General features: G+C 36.5%; 1 protein-coding gene across 1 annotated transcript in view; it reads right to left on the bottom strand.

The window, feature by feature from the left end:
- Window positions 1-3985: 3985 nt before the first annotated feature.
- Window positions 3986-16697, bottom strand: part of CCT2 (chaperonin containing TCP1 subunit 2) — a 43236-nt gene continuing 30524 nt past the window's right edge. The window contains exons 8-9 of the mRNA XM_081739073.1: window positions 13255-13458; window positions 3986-4337 (exon numbers count right to left, since the gene is read on the bottom strand). Of these exons, the coding sequence (XP_081595199.1) occupies window positions 4165-4337; window positions 13255-13458 (377 nt within the window). The 3' untranslated portion in view covers window positions 3986-4164. The remainder of the gene's footprint in view (window positions 4338-13254; window positions 13459-16697) is intronic.

The raw sequence follows: 16697 nt of genomic DNA on the forward strand, positions 1-16697 counted from the left end.
AGGGTTTAAGTAAGGCTGTACTGTAGGCTATTGAAGAGATCCCTATATCGTTGGGTTAATGGATGTCTCGAAAATTTATTTCTTGATGCTTTTAGTTGCGTATCTTCTTGCTTTGTTTCCTATAATAAGTTTATCCTATATCCCATTGAATATATGAACTCACACAGTAAACTGATACAACATAACTCACGAGGGAACATTTCGATTTGGCGAATTCAACTGCTGAAAATGTCTACTAGCACTGGATTCAGCACTAAAAGAAACAGAGAAAAAGTGTGTGTTTAGAGGCAGACCGTATACAGGGTGGAAGATAAATGAGCGCAAAGTGTGAAGATACAACGTACAAAATGTCTAGAAATGCCATGTTAATTTTGAAACGAGTAGAGGGATTGAGGTCAACTGTTGGATATAAGGAATACATGTAGAGTTCCACTGAATAGGCGTAATATGAACAGTGTTTTAACTGCCAATTGTATACCACTAGTTTGTGAAGAGTCACCAGTGTTACAACCGGCACGTTTTGTTCAAGGGGATCATTAATATTCAGAACCCTGAATGGGACAGGTGTCTTTGTGCAAGGTAGCACACCAGTATTCATCCAGTGGAACTACTACTCATTCCGTTACACGTTGCAAATATTCTTGATATTCCAGGATTCTATTCTCTCTTTCAACCCTCGTGCATATGACGTGCTCATGGACCGTCCTACAGGCACTGACGCAAATCCCAGGGGAGTTGAGGGGGACGTCTTCTCCAATCTTGGCACTGGGGGGACTATCCCCCCAAAAAATCCGATTTGAAATATATTTTTTGCGAAGAAATGTAATGATTTGTGTCCGATTGAAACAAAAGAGACATGAAATTGATGTCCCCTCAGAATAAGCTTCACATTTGCCCACCTCCCAATGTTGAAGACAACTCTGCTCCCCTGATCTTCCACAGCATTGTTTTTTAACTTCATAAATATTTTAACATTCCTTTAAAAAAAAAAAAAAAAAAAAAAGCGGGGAACGGTACTAACCGTTCCCCCCAACGTTGGAATTTGCGCCGCTGGCAACAGGGTCTCTAGTTCCTCATTCACGTCACCTTTACGACAGTATTGATATATTACTATAGCGTGGAACACCTCGTATTAGAGGTCTCAAACTGTATTGACCACTATTGATTTCAACAGACGGTGTGCGTCAAGAGCCATATGTCACATAACCCCTTTCCCGTATATTCTTCTTGCGCTAAGTCCAACATAGCGGCTTTTCAGATGTCCCCCATGATTCACATTACGAATCTTCATGGAACTCTACATGCATTCCTCATATCCAACATTTGACCTCAATCCCTCTACTCGTTTCAAAATTAATATGGCATTTCTAGAAATTTTGTACGTTCTATCTTTCCACTTTGCCCTGTATACGGTCTGCCACTAAACACCCTCGTTTTCTCAGTTTCTTTTGGTGCTCAATCCAGTGCTAGTAATCATTTTCAGCAATTGAATTCACTAAATCGGAATGGTCCCTTGTCAAGATACTATTAACATCCAAACAATGAACAAAGGTAGTTGCCTGTTAGGAGCTCAACATGTCTTTTCAGCACTGGTGCTGTATGACTTCTGGAACTACAATTAACCTTAAATCAAAGCCTTATATAAACTCACTGCCGACCAAGAAAGGTAAGAACTCTTTAGTTATAAGGAAGCTCCATGTGCCTTCAAAGCTCCATCTGTCATAACAATCATAACATACCTATCAAAAATGTTTAGTTCTTACAGATTTTTTTAAATAACCAATTTCATGGTTTAAACCAGTTATGGACAATTCAGAACGTTTCTGCCGGCTATGACAAAACATTCATACTTGGAGGCCTTTTTACTTTTTCTTTCTCTCTCTCTCTCTCTCTCTCTCTCTCGCTGAGAAGCCTATTCCCAAAATTATGCAAATCATACATTTTCTGAATCTTTGTTCTATTCTGTGTATCCTACTTCATGAAATGAAATTAAGTTTTTACTTTAACGTCCCACGATTATATCCTTTAGACAAAAGGTGACGGATGTTGAGTAAAAATGAACGATTGTGAAAGTAAATTTTAGTGCTGTACTACCGGGAATTGAAGCCCAGGACTACGTACATCAAAGGCGCACGCGCTAGGCCCTAGAACAGAACGGAGGGCATATCAAGCTTCTTGTCTCGTTGTTTAGACCAGTGGTTCTCAATTGATGTGTCACGACACACTTGTGTATCACGCAGTCCCCTATGGTGTGTCGCAAAATTTCTGAATTTAAAAATCATGAAGAACTCAATTATTTAAAATTAGGGTTGGCTGGTTTAAACCAAAAACCGAAAAAGTTCGTATAAGTGTAACTATTCGTAAAATCTTGATCAACACACATTTGTGGGTTATCACGTTTCATATCCATATATTATTCGTACTAAATTCAGACTTAAATTTCCCATTCTTTACTCAAAAAGATTATATTACACAAGCAACTTTTTTAGTGTAACTTTATGGATGTTTCTTTTGTGATGTTTTTATAGTTTGTTATTATTGTTATGCAACCAAAGGAAAATTCTAAACATTCTTTCGTTTTAATAATGTTTACTATTGATAAAATACATCGAAATGCCGTACTTTTTTGGGGACGGGGTCATATAAACCCCACGAGAGGCAGTTATTGAAATAACAAGAATCTTTGGTAACTATTTATTTATAAATGGGTCAGAGCCAAAGTGGACTCAAATAATTCGTATCTTTATTCACTTTACTTACTGATATGCAAAGTAAGTCGTTATATTTCTTTAACTTGGACTAATAAAAGTCGTAGTGAACTGACTTGGACTAAATTAGTTCTTCTGTACTCTGTAGTACTGTGAAATTGTCGATATGTAATTCTGTATAATGGTTCCACTTGTGCAATTGATCTTTTTGTCCTTCTGTCCTAATGACTCTTGACAATTATATTAACAAATATGTGAAGATCAGTCAATGTATTTTTATCAGGAGTCCTTCGTGAGTGAGTCGGCAGACGTATCGCATTTGTGGCCAATTAGTCCCGGTTTCGAGTTCAAATGGAGGCCAATTTCTCTTCGATGTAAGCCGAGAAGCGGTTTGGATTCCGCTTTAACCTTATGTGACCCCTTCCAGCATAACCCGGTTGTTGCATACTAACCCCAAGGCGAAACAAGCTTATTCCTGTCCATATGTGATATAAATACATAGAGCAAATTATTTAAACCAAAAAAACCTGGTTTAGACAAAAAAAAAAAAACGAGTTTTTTGTTTTTTTCAATAAAAACCATGGTTTTTGCCAACCCTGATTAAAATCGAGACAGACTGTACCAGCCAACACCTCCAGCGGTAGCAATAATGCTCAGTGCTATATTGAGACATTATAAAATCTAATTGATTTCACTATTATAATAGATATTATTATTATTTATAATAAAAATAGCAAACAAGTGTGTTGCAATGTCCTGCACGTTCAGAAAAAGTGTGTCGCCAGTCAAAAAAGGTTGAGAACCACTGGTTTAGACCAATTATGATATGAGCTACAAATACTTGAAAGCAGTTCAAGGAAACTTATATTATGGTAAAAATCGGCCCGGTAGACATGACCTTAACTTGAAGATTGGCACAAAGTTAAAACCAATACTTTCACAGTTACACAGAAACAAATACTTTCTTTCACAGAAGTTTCGATTCAGATATACGAATACTACGACAGTGAGTTACACACTTCTTGTTACGAATGGAGTTTTAAAAAGAAATAAATCATTCCTTATTTATTTTTCATTTTCATTTGCGGGACAGATCTCGCCTTCCAGGACCGCTGGTCGCAATTTGGCCATCACTGATTTAAACAATTCACATTATTTCCATATCTCCGAAGACAAAAGCCATTACTTTCCTGAAACGTTAGGAAAAAAAAAAACTCCTGATAACCCTTTATGTACAATAAACTAAAAGTTCTCATGCTTTTATTAAATAAAACTAATTTTATATTAAACTGTTTATTAAATTAAGAAGCTCGATGCATCGTGTTATTACTGGTACTAAGCGCAATGTTTAGAAAGAAACGAATACCAACAAGTAAAAAAAAAAATGTCAATAGGAATGAGTGCAGGAGTGAAATTTCGAATAATCATCAATCTCTCGTAAAACAACAACCTTTATCTAACAATAGCCTCGATCAGTGGTGCGTTTTCTCGGCGCTGCCCGTATGATATTGTCTACTCGTAGAATCATTTCTGCAGCTTCTACTGCTGACATTAGAACCTGTCGTTTCACAACAAATGACTCTGTGATTCCTAGCTGTTTCATGCAACCGATCTTTCCATTCTCCATATCTGAAAACAAAAAGAAAAACAGTTAATAATTTACCACATGTGTCTTACTTTTACATGTGAATATAGAAATACAGTAGATTCCCGAGTATCCGGGCTAATGTGGCGGAAGGGCAGGCCGGATAGGCTGAAGTTCTATGATTATAACTGTACGTACTATACAGTTATAATCAGGAACACTGGCAAGGGTACTGTATTAAGAGCCCCTATCACTGCGAAATTAAAATACCGCTAATTTTACAGTAATTATGTGATATCTTCAAATAGATAAAAGATAATCGAAAAGTGGATCAATAGACGATGTTATTTTGCATGAGGTACCGTTACCACAAGTACCTAGTAGCTTTCCGTTTGCAGTTATTTAGAAACGCGAAAATAAATGCCGATTTTCTAAATTCCTGGAAATCGAAAGCAGATAAATGAATCATGATAACGGTATCTCACGCAGAATAATATTGTCTAGGGAGGTCTTGTTCCACTTTTCGATTATCTTTTATCTACTTGAAGATATCACATAATTACTGTAAAATTAGCGGTATTTTAATTTCGCAGTGATGAGGCCTCTTAAGGTCCGTTACACACTGACGAAACAATGGACAAGGACCAGAATGCTGCTCTTTCCCTGTCATAACTTATACTTTGCACACGACACGTAGGAAGATCGTACAAGATGCCTGCTTCCAATCCTTGGCAATGTTGCCAATGCAACGCCTTGCTTTCCTCATTTAATTACGATAAAAGAAAAGTAGGCCGGATAATCGCGAGCCGGATACTCGGGAGTCTACTGTATTGAAGTTTCAAGGCTAGCTGACGAACAGTTTCAAAAGGTAAGAATTAAGGATTAACATAGGAAAAGATTAGCTCAGCCTTGTGTTAACACGAATTATCCAACTTATACCAATGACCAAATTGTGTAATAAAATACTATCTAAATGGTTAGGCACAAACACAGCTAAATTATTGTAAATACCTTGAAGATAGGGCTTGCTTAAAGTAACGAAATAATCATGTAATACAGATGGTATTGCGAAAATTAAAGGATCAAGCAAGAACGACAAAATGGCATATCATGAGCCTAACAGCGCCCTCGATTCTGTCCTCATAGTGCTACAAGGGCGGTTTACAAAGCACTCAGCTGACGAAGTGTGGATCAGGGAACACAAACAGTGTAAGCAAACGTCGCTGTGCCTTGTAAACGTCAAAGAATGTCATATAAACGAGTGCATTGAAACAGGTCTGCATGACAAGCTTATGCAAAAGTGACTTCTCGTAATTAAAGTTCGACTATTGTGTAATTAAAGTTCATAGAAGGCATTCCACCCTGACAATAATCCACGTGTGAAAAACAACGGGCAGAAGAGAACAGTATCGTACTGATTACGATATTTCCGTAGCTTCCTGTGATACTCAGCACTATCATTTGTTGGAAATGAACTTCTTACTAAATTTTAGTCCGGAATATTTTGTAAGGATTAACAACCACTTATCTTTTATGTGCCCTCGACGGCCAGACACTAAATGAAAAGCATCGGTTTCACAAAGGTATTTCCGCGTTACTTAAATCAGTGCTATTTTTCAAAGGAAACACTGGGACGTGAAAAGAAACTAAATATTTTCAACTGAAAAAGGCGAGTCTAAATTGTAGCATCTTAAGATTGTTTCCTTTATTTTATTTTATTTTATTTTATACTATTTATATGTACTGGTACTACTAAGTTGTGAGTTATTGAGTGCAGGTTATGATCATTATTTTAAAAATTTTCTGATTATTGCTAATTTTGGTGCTTTCTTTGAAGAAGAAAAAAAAAACTTAAATAACACGTAAAAACTGTTGTGAAGCCAGTTATGAACTGTTGTCGGGCAATACAAACTCTTCATTTATTAAGCTAACAGGATTGGTTGTCAAAATCATAAAAGAAAATTATCAGATCAAGATTCCTTGGGTATATAAATGGGTTAGTGTTTACTACATTTGTAAATAAAATTATTTCGAGTCTTCTTCCCCTTTTCTTAAAAAAAAAAAAGGAAGAAAAAAGGGGAAAAAAAGAAACAATGCCTCATTATCATATTGTCGTATGAACTATATTTATTTAAAACCTACAATACATACGCCAAATCGATTGTCTTCCCTTTTGTCGTTAAGGATGGAAAACCGATCTCTAATTTAGTTCACACATTACTTTGGGTATATTTGGAGATTGAATGAAAGGTAAATATCAAATTGGAATTTTAAGGACAAAAGGTCTAAAAATTAGCTTTCATAAATTGTTTGGGGATACGAGCATCTTTTATCGAGATTATGTACGATTGTTTGCGAGATTATGTGCGATTGTACGATTGTTCAAAATTAAGAATCTCGCAAATAAAATAATTGGGTCTAATGACTTCACTTCCATGTAAAATTCAATCTTTGAATTGGTAAACAGCACTGATACAAGTCTTCGGACCTAACTAAACCCAACAGCTGAAAGCCAGTACTCACTGTGGAAGTGCTTCTGTGCCAGTTAATGATGTACAGGTTACAATTTGACCACATTAATTCACTGAAACTGGTCAAGCGATATCCAAACAAATTAGTACTCGCAATTATGTATTCTGTCTTTTGTGTATCTGGATGCTTAATAGTCTCCACCACAGAAAACTTGGAATGCGTTCTTCATCGAAGTAATGTCTTGACCGGCTGTCTTCTGAAGCTTGTAGAAAAAGTCAGGTATTCTGTGCTACTAAATTCAGTTACCATTTCGCAAAGTCTTCTTTACATTAGGACTGTAAGGTGTGAAGTTTTTCCATCTAACCTGCTAAATTAATCTTTGTGATTACTGCTCCCTAAACCCTATTCATACCACAGCTATATACAAACAACAATAAAAGTTCTGTGCAGCAGACCCACCCCAGGGAATGGATTCGATGTATTTTGTTACCCAGAATCCAAATTTCGAAACCTCAAGACATTTTTATGGGCGAAAATCATGTCTCCTCCCTATCCAAAATCGACCAAGTTTTTCACCAATAAGCTGACATAGTCACTCATTCTGGCCTGGGGTTTCAAAATTTCGATTTTATGTAACAAAATACATCGAATCCATACCCTGAGTCGGCTATGTATCCTCCCTATCAAAAATCGTTCAAATTTTTCGGCCATAAAACAAATTTGACACGGTCAATCGTCCTAGGGTTTCGAAATTTGGAGTCTGTGGCTGTGATAATTTGCATATGAGTTCGTGTATTCACTGGACAAATTAATGCGTCACTTCACTCCCGACTATGCAGGGCCGGATTTAGGGGGATGCACTGGTGCACGTGCACCCCCCCTTCGTTGTAAATATACACTCTCTAAAATGAGAAGCTACGAGTGAAAATAGCAACACCTTTCGAACCTTTCTGCCATTATTTTTTCATTTGGGGCTTAAGAGAAATCAGAGCTTTGCAAAAGCAATAGTTTAAGTTAACGTTGAAGGAAAAGGATTCACCAAGCAAAAGATTATAACATTTGTCAAATAGGGGAAGAAAACAAAAGCCAGGAGGAGAGAACATTTTTTCCTGCATATCACTTGCGACTCTATTTAAAATACAACCCCCCCCCCCCCCCGTTCTATGTATCAGTGTTGTCATGGATAAACAATATCGTCGCATGTCACTTTGAAGAGTTTCAATCTGATTGATTATTTTGGTAGTTATTGGTACAACCCCCCTCCCCCCTTAGAAAATCCTGGATCCGACTCTGCGACTATCGTTCCAACTCTTGTCAGATTCTCGACCGACTCCGATTTCCTACGGAAAACACCTATTTATTGCTTTTAATGCTGTCCATTCTAGCTTTAGAACTGCATTCCCTTAAATAGAAGTACCATCTGGCCAAAGCAAATTACTTTTAATAAATAATAGTATTACAGTTTCGGCAATGTATAATTGCCTTCATCAGACACATGAAATAAATCTAAATGCTACAGTTTATATACAAGGCGTGATAAAAAAAAAAAAAAACACGGTGAATGCATTTTTTATTAACAAGAACTGCTGAAGCTACAACCATTTGATGTATTTTGTCCGATAGCCTGATCCGTTGAGACAAGCAGCGTCAAGTTGGAACATGTTCTGACTTGTTAGCGTCCAGAGCCACTCGAGTGAGACTATGTTTAACCGTGTCCGTCGCGCATCATAGATTTCGAACAACGCGTCAACATTAAGTTTTGTTTGAAGTTGCAAACAAATGCCAAAGAATCTCATTGAAATGTTGAAATTAATGTACGGCGATAATGCTGTAACTCTGAAGACTGTTACCAAGTGGTATAGGCAATTTAAAAGTGGAAATGAGTTGGTAGGAAGACAAGCAGGGTTCGGAAGTCCATTAACTTCAAAAACAGAAGAAAACGTGCAAAAAGTGGCAAATATTATTCGTTCAAACAGGCGCTTAATTATTCGAGGGCTTACCGAAGAACTCAGCATCTCGTACTGGTCCGTGTAAAGAATTTTAACTACCAATTTGCAAATAAGAGTGGGTGCGAAATTCGTTGCTCAACTTTTGACTGACGAACAGGAGTTTTTGGTCGATAAAAATACCCTTTCAAAAACGGCAAGCCACTTTGTTGGCAAATCTGGTAAACCTCACCGGTCGGGAAGCCACTTTTGTGGCGCACACTACAAGGGCTTTTTTGGCCCCGCGTGTAGTTTGCCAATCACGGAATGAGGTCAAAGTTTTGTCTGAAGGGTTCTCTAACATTGCAGTTATAAGATATGTTTGAGAAGCAAAGAAAGAGGGGGGTGGTTAATCATCTTTAAATAGCCGCCGGCTGGTGATGTATACAGGGAGTTCCCGCGCCGTCCTTTAAAGGATATTGATGTTTGTCCACGTCCACAATATTCTCCGGATATAGCACCATGCAACTTTTCTGACTCTTTCCCAAAATTAAAATTGTGCTTGAAGGAAAACGTTTTGACACCACTCCTGACATTGAGAGAGTCATGATAGAGCAGATGAACGCCCTTTCAAAAGAAACCCAGAAATGCTTCCAGTCAGGGATTCAACGTTGGGATAAGTGCATTGCTAGCAAAGAATAGTACTTTGAAGGAAATTAAATCAAATTCCATGTAAGCCTATTACTTTGTTTCTAATTATTCATCGCATTTTTTTTTCTTTTTTTTTTTTATCACACCTCGTATTTCAGAAAATGAGAAGAGGACGTTTTTAAGATCCAATGAGATCCTTCCTTTCCCTAACAACTTTTAATTACACACAGATCTCAACTTTTAATGATCCAAACCTCAACTTTTCTAAAAATAAACTTTTAATTGAGATCGATTTAGCAAGTTGAGATATGAGCAATTAAAAATTGTTAGCATGAAAGTAAGAATCTCATTCGTTCTTAAGAATAACTTCCTCTCATTTTCTGAGATACATGAGCTGTAGCTTTTAGATTTTATTTCATAACTAGCCTTTGGCTAGCTGGGGGCTCCGCCTCCAGACCTCGCGTTTGATCGACCTAATGCCTCTCATCTCTATGTATCAGCCTTGGAATCAACAGTGAATTTCGTGCATTTCCTCTTAATATTCCTGAATTTGACCAGCTGAGGACTTCGCCCCCAGACCCCCGCCTTTGCTCGGTCTACGACCTCGCACCTCTTAAACCCAGAATTCTAACAAATTTCAAGTTTCTTTTCCTATTTTAACTATCTAAAGATAAAATTTTGTATCCCAAGAAAACGCCCATTTTAACAACATGGGAATTTCTTCATCCCTCCTTTAGATCCCTTAAAAACTCTAAATACTCTTTTATCCTTCTCTGAGATCGATTACCTTAGCAGAGTTCCACGCTACATTCTTCCTGCTTTTGTCAACGTAATCGTTAATATCTATTCACTTCATGTATACTGCGATGCTGATCGGATTTAATTTACACAAATAAACGAATATCAGATTCATTTCCCGAATGGAAAGAGACCTATTGAAAAATTAACCAGCTAGATTATTCCATCTGTCTCAGCTATTTGCAGACCTGATTTTTTTAAACTACTAGAATGAAAAAAAAAAAAAAAACTATAGAACACAAATTGTTCATTTGCATCTGCTGTTTGAAATATATCAATAAATCCTTGTTTCCCTTTAAGTTCTTTCTTATTATTTCATCGAGTAATGCCTTATTTTGACAATATTATAATAATCCATAAAAAAGATAGTATTTGATTAAAAACATTAAACTTTTAAGGCCTTATGCAGAGTCATTCTGACGCGTGATTAGTGCCATACTAAACAGTTCGACTAACATGTTTCCTGCAGTTGTCAGGCCTTTAGTATCACGCTAATCAGGCTTCAAAACGACTCTGCATAAAGCGGTTAGTGTTCTAGCATGTTTTATTCATTTTAACAAAAGTTTCAATTTCACAGAGAATTGGCTGTGTTTGAGATCTCTTTTTAAAAGAAATAAAAGGAACCATATGAGTTATAATTACGGAATGTTATTGGAACTGCAAATTAGGAACTGCATAATTTATACCATTTACCAAACATTGTTATGGTTATCAAGTCTATCAAGTCTGCCCACACCACAGGTGGGCAGGTCTTATAGCATAATGGAAGAAAGTAGGGACGCTTTCAATGTTTTAACTGGAAGACGAATCAGAAAACGACCATTACGAAGACCTAGAAGGAGATGGGAGGACAGTATTAAGATGGATCTCACTGAAATACTGGATTCAGCTGGCTAAGGACACAAGTCAATGGAGAGAATTCGTCAACGTGGCATTGAACCTCTGAGTTTCATAGATCATACACTGAATGAGTGAGTTAGAGTTATGGAATGTTATGACGTATTACTTATGCAGCAGCCAAAATTGCAAGTTCATGCACTGCTTTTCATTACTAGGTTTGAGGCTTATTCAATTATTTCAAGATAAATTATTGTTACTTTTTATACAGAGGATTAATATACTGAACAAAAATTCAATTCGAAATGACCATACATTTTCCCCTGCTAGATGTATTTTAAACATTTACAAAACTTCTCACACTGACCTGTAATGAAACTAAACCCTACGGCGTGCTCTTACGTGGGAAGGAAATCGTATAGTGTTTCCAAATATAAGATATTTTGCTATTATATTAGCAATGTTTATTTGATACCTATTGAGTCTTCCTCATTTCAGTTCTTTAATGCTTTTTTTTAATCAGGGAATTTGATGAAAACAGAACTAAGAAACCAATCTATTAAGCACAAACACAATATGTACCCTACACAGCAGGATTATTATTAAAATCTCAATATCATTCTGTTACTGTCACAAATTATTTTGTAAAGTAGATTAAAAGTGAAAAATATTGACGACAGTGGCTGAGTAGGGACGAAATTTGAGTCATACATGTAAAATCTATTATAACTTTATGCATCGCTAACTGAATTTATACTTTACTTTCATACCTTCTGTTTTTTTATGCCGGAATCTACTAAATTTAAGTAGCGTACGTACTGCAACACACAAAAAATAAGCCAGTATTTCTGAGAGAACTGATGTATTATCAACGATAATTTGTGTTTGAAACTGATCATTCTTAACAACTTCAACATCAGCAAGAAACTAAATTTTAATAGTTCCTCTGTTTTACCAATAATGAACACTTAGCCCTATTCTACAAAACAATAGTACACTAAAATATGTCAACTTGTTCACCTGCTCATCTTGGCCTGGTTCGTCTTGAACCCGCATTTTGCCATAAAACATTCGTTACATATTACTCTGTAAGTTGGCCAGCTGTCTATCTTGGAAGTTGGCCGCATTGAAGCAACGTTTACCCTATGATGATGATGATAAAATTACCTGCGTATCTTGGCCACGCAAAATACCGTTTTGTTATTTTTCTTAGCTCTTTCATATTCACATATAAGAGGCAGATTTTCTGTATTTGTGATTGGAGACAAAGAAGCATGGATTCCCACGATTTGTTCTTGGAGGGTTGAACACTATCCTGATAACGGGGAAGTGAAGGATGATGTAAATAAGAAAAAGTACGTACAGGAATTCAGGAAATGGTTGCACAGTACGTATTTGTTTTACCCTGTCTGTTTTGGTTAAACATTAGCTGCATAGGCTCCTTTCATCAGTGAGGAGCTTTAGTAATTCCGGGAAATTCTCTAGGTTAAAGCTAACCATCTCAATTGTCAAATATTGGCACCTGACAGCTTGTCGAATAGCGCAGATTTTGAGATATGAATTCCCTTACGATTTTCTCAAAACGTCTTTCGCTCCGAGGAAAACACTTGTTGCTCATTAATAAGAGGTAGTTAACTACAAAATTAGAATGTGCATATGTGCCAAAAAGAATAAAAGAAATACGTCTAGAATGAACCATCATAAATAAATTTGTTATTAATAACTGATTCGTTATTTTTCAAAAGGTATCTACAGAAAATATTTATTAGAATTTTACAATCAAGTAGTACTAGAAATCCTATTCTAAAAATACACCAATCACGCTTATTTTCTGCAAGCTGGCCACCTGTCTAAGTTTGCCACTTTTCAATGGAACCGGTAGTGGCTAACAGAGAGGTTTCACTGTAATTCATAATTTGATCTTTCAGAAAAGAGGGGAATCTGCAAACCTCCAAGCAATACGGACGCTTGCAGGCCTTAGCATTATGCCGCTGATGGAACATCAAAAGTTTAATTTATTTAATTACATACATCTCCGTCACAATTATGTGGAATATATAAAGACAAGGCCTGAAACATTAAAGCCTCTGGTTTGATATTCTTTCAAGTGATGCTATAATACTTCTAATATGTTCTGTAACACCTCTACCACATGAAATTTGCTACGTATTAAGTGATTAGTTTATTCTCAACATTTTCCCTAATTTCATTTATGAAAATCCGAGTTTCTAAATTCAAGGATTTGAGGGTCAAGAATTTGAGTTAAGAGAACACTTACCTAATCCTGTAGTTGATTTGCCTTGGGCATGGGCAGCGCGCAATTCACTGATCAACTGCGCAGAATCATAGCCTGCATTATCAGCTATTGCAGTGGGAAGTGCTTGCAGGGCTCTTGCAAAAGCCTCCATCGCTACAGCTTCTTTCCCAGGAGTCTTTGCTGCCTCCTGTTGAACAGCTCCAGCCATCAACATCTCGCTGCAACCTTAAAGAAATAAAGAAAGAACATCGTTAACATTTCCACAGAACAGACACAAAAATCAAAATATTATATTGGAGGCAGTCATTCTGATCTCTCGACTGGCGGGCAATCAAATCCGGACTGTCTGCTCGGCGATGTAACATTTGAGCTATCAACCTTGGAAACAAGAATCGTGATGCATTTCTGTGTTCTATAGTGATCAACGTTAAAATTAAAAATGGTTAATTTCTACCACTTCTGGTTTGCGTATCGAATTCAAAAGGAAACCTATTCCTAACTTCTGGCCAAATTTGATGATGACTGATCAAGTAGTTTTCGACATTTTTTGTCTCCCGGACAGACGGACATGGTAAATATATAAAATTTTTGTAAACCAAACTCCTTCAAAAACTAAATAATTCAAAAAAATCAGGTGTCTTCCCATTAAATGCGTGACCTGAACTTAAATGCTATTTTTAAATGTTTCGAAAAACCTAGCATTCAAGCAACGTTTACATTTGGCATCCCCAATACGTTCCTTTACAATTCTATGTTTTTCTTCATATGTTTTTGTTTAAATGATATAATATATAGAAGTTGGTAAACACTTAATTGGTTAGAGTTTTCTTTAAGGGCGCTAATCTTGTATAAAATCTTTTCTGTTCACAATGTTCTGTATTTTACTTGAACTGGAAAACGGCATTCTTACCCATTTTTTAACTTTCTTTTCTGTAACCCACATTAGGCGATGCTCCAACCTGGTATAACCATTTTTTAAGGTAATAAAGCTTCAAGTTTTTCTTACAAGGTATTTTATGAGTATAGAACATTTTAGAACTAAGTTGGAAAAATATTCACTGCTCTCCTCGAAGAAGAAAAGATTCCTGAATAAGTTCTCTTTTTCTCGATGAAAGGGCGAAGTAGCATAACTTGAAAACGTGATTTGAGTTATGACCACTATCCATCCTCATTTAACCTTCTCTATCAACTATAAATTTCATACCGGAATTCCTTATATTAACAAAGGTATGAACGTTCTAAAAATGGCGTAGTTTGAAATGTAAAGCAAAGTATAACGTTGAACGAGACGTTTTAAATCGCTCTTCTGTAAAATTATAAAAATCAAAATACGCCACTTCGCCCTTTCACCGACGCTTTGGGCCTTAGGTCTGAGAAACCTACTTCTTCCTGCAGAGCGGTGTATGCTATTTCTACTTAGTATTTGTGTCATAATTTGAACATACTATTATGGCTCTGCGAAACGAACGGATACTCTGGACAGGAGTCTGATATATCATCATTTACTCCTTCACTGTCGCTTTAACAACGAAATGAAAAAAGTGTAATAACTTATATTTATATTAGGAGCACAGATATAACATCAAATATTTTATTATTATGTTATATAACATAATAATATAACATTTGCATATATAATGCATTGTACACGTCTATATTTTATTACTTTTTATCCTTTTTCCGTACCCTGCGTCTTTTTACAACAGTGAAGACAGCAAAAGTTGGTAGAATTTTCATTAGTAATTTTGATATAAGATAGCAGAATTTCAGAAATATTACTGTTAATAAACAAAAATTTCGTGAAATTTCGGGAGATCCCTTTTGACCCCCGGAGAAGGTGAGTTTGTGGTGGAAAATACATTGTTCGTGGATTCTTTCAGTTCTCCCGTTTCCTCTTACATTCCCATTCCACAAATTATCTCAATCATTTATCATCCATCTCCATTAGCCTACACGGCATAACCATGGGAAGTAGAATGTAGACTTCATTTTGTTATATTCAAAGCACATATACAGTACTCACAGTAGAGAGCATTAAAAGGTACTTTTTAACAAAAGACAAGCTCAGGGACAGATATAATAGCAGTAAATATGCTAGAAGCAACTATTCAAAGTTAAAGAACAAGATAGGAACATTGGCAGATGACACATCAATCTACAAAAAATGAAAAATTATGAACTAAGCTGAATAAATGTGACAAATTGTTCGGAAGAATAATAAGGCTCCCGTTAAAGGAAAGAAAAACAGTGACATTTTGATAATTCCACGATATGTGAATAGGGCAAATAAACCAAACTATGAGGAAACCCATGAAGACAGTGCCAATTCATCTTTCAGTTGTGTAAATTCTTTTTCAGATAAAGGACCCCTTTTGCGGCTAAGCGGTGTGGCTACCTGAGTCAGACTCACATCCGAGTAACGGTTCTCATCCCGCCTTATATAGCCTTGGGATTGAAAAAGACATGACGCCCAAGTCCTTATTCAAATAAATAAACATTCGAAATGAAATGAAATGAAATCTTTGAGTTTTACGTCCCACAGTTATGCCGGTTAGGCTAAAGGAGACGGTGATGATGAGTAATGAATGAAATGGTGGAATGAAGAAAGTGGGAGGAAACGGGAGAACCCCGAGGAAACCCACGCACACGGTATTTGTCCACCACAAAGTTCATTTGGCGGAGGCTGGGATCGAACCCGGATCCCAAACACCAGAGATGAACGCTCTACCACTGAGCCACCGCGGCCCCACAAAATAAACATTCGAACAAGGCACTCTGATTGAAGAAATGTGGCAGACAACGCGCATGATGAAGGCCTTGTTATAATGCCGAAACTGTAACTCAGTTTTGCAATTGCTTTCTTTGAATTTTAAATTAAATAAATCTTAACGTTAAATATGCCAGAAATTGCCACATTCCGTATTCTGAAACGACTGCAAATGGTCGAAGGAAATAATTGTTAGCAGCTACAGCAAAGAGAAAAGTTTTGCCAACACGTGCAGGAATCAAAACCACCTAGAAAGCTGAAATGCTATTATAAACATTAATTTTATATTTTATACAAACAACAATCTTCACTGCGAAAACTTAGAAGAAGACAGTGAAGCAGAATCCAGGTACCGAAGATGGGATTCAAACGAAATATTCTCTGAATAAGAAAAGTCGAATGAGAAACTCATCAGAACACCTTAACAACAGACGTATCTGAGGAAAGAGTGGACAAGAGTGGACAAACTATATGGACAAGAGTAAGCTCCAATGGTATCGACGTATAGAACGAATGTATAAGAACTACCTTTTACTGTTCTAGGTATCGTATCAATCATTCAAATTTTAAAATACTGATGAAGTTATATGCAGCTTCCTCTTATCTTTGTGAAATATATCTCAAGAAAGAAACTCACCTTGCATCAGATGCTTTTGTATCTCTCTTAAAATTTTACACTTTCATATTTGGCCATGAT

This window comes from Thermobia domestica, chromosome 14 (assembly GCF_964235325.1).
Source record: "Thermobia domestica chromosome 14, izTheDome1.hap1.1, whole genome shotgun sequence".
NCBI classification, from domain to species: domain Eukaryota; kingdom Metazoa; phylum Arthropoda; class Insecta; order Zygentoma; family Lepismatidae; genus Thermobia; species Thermobia domestica.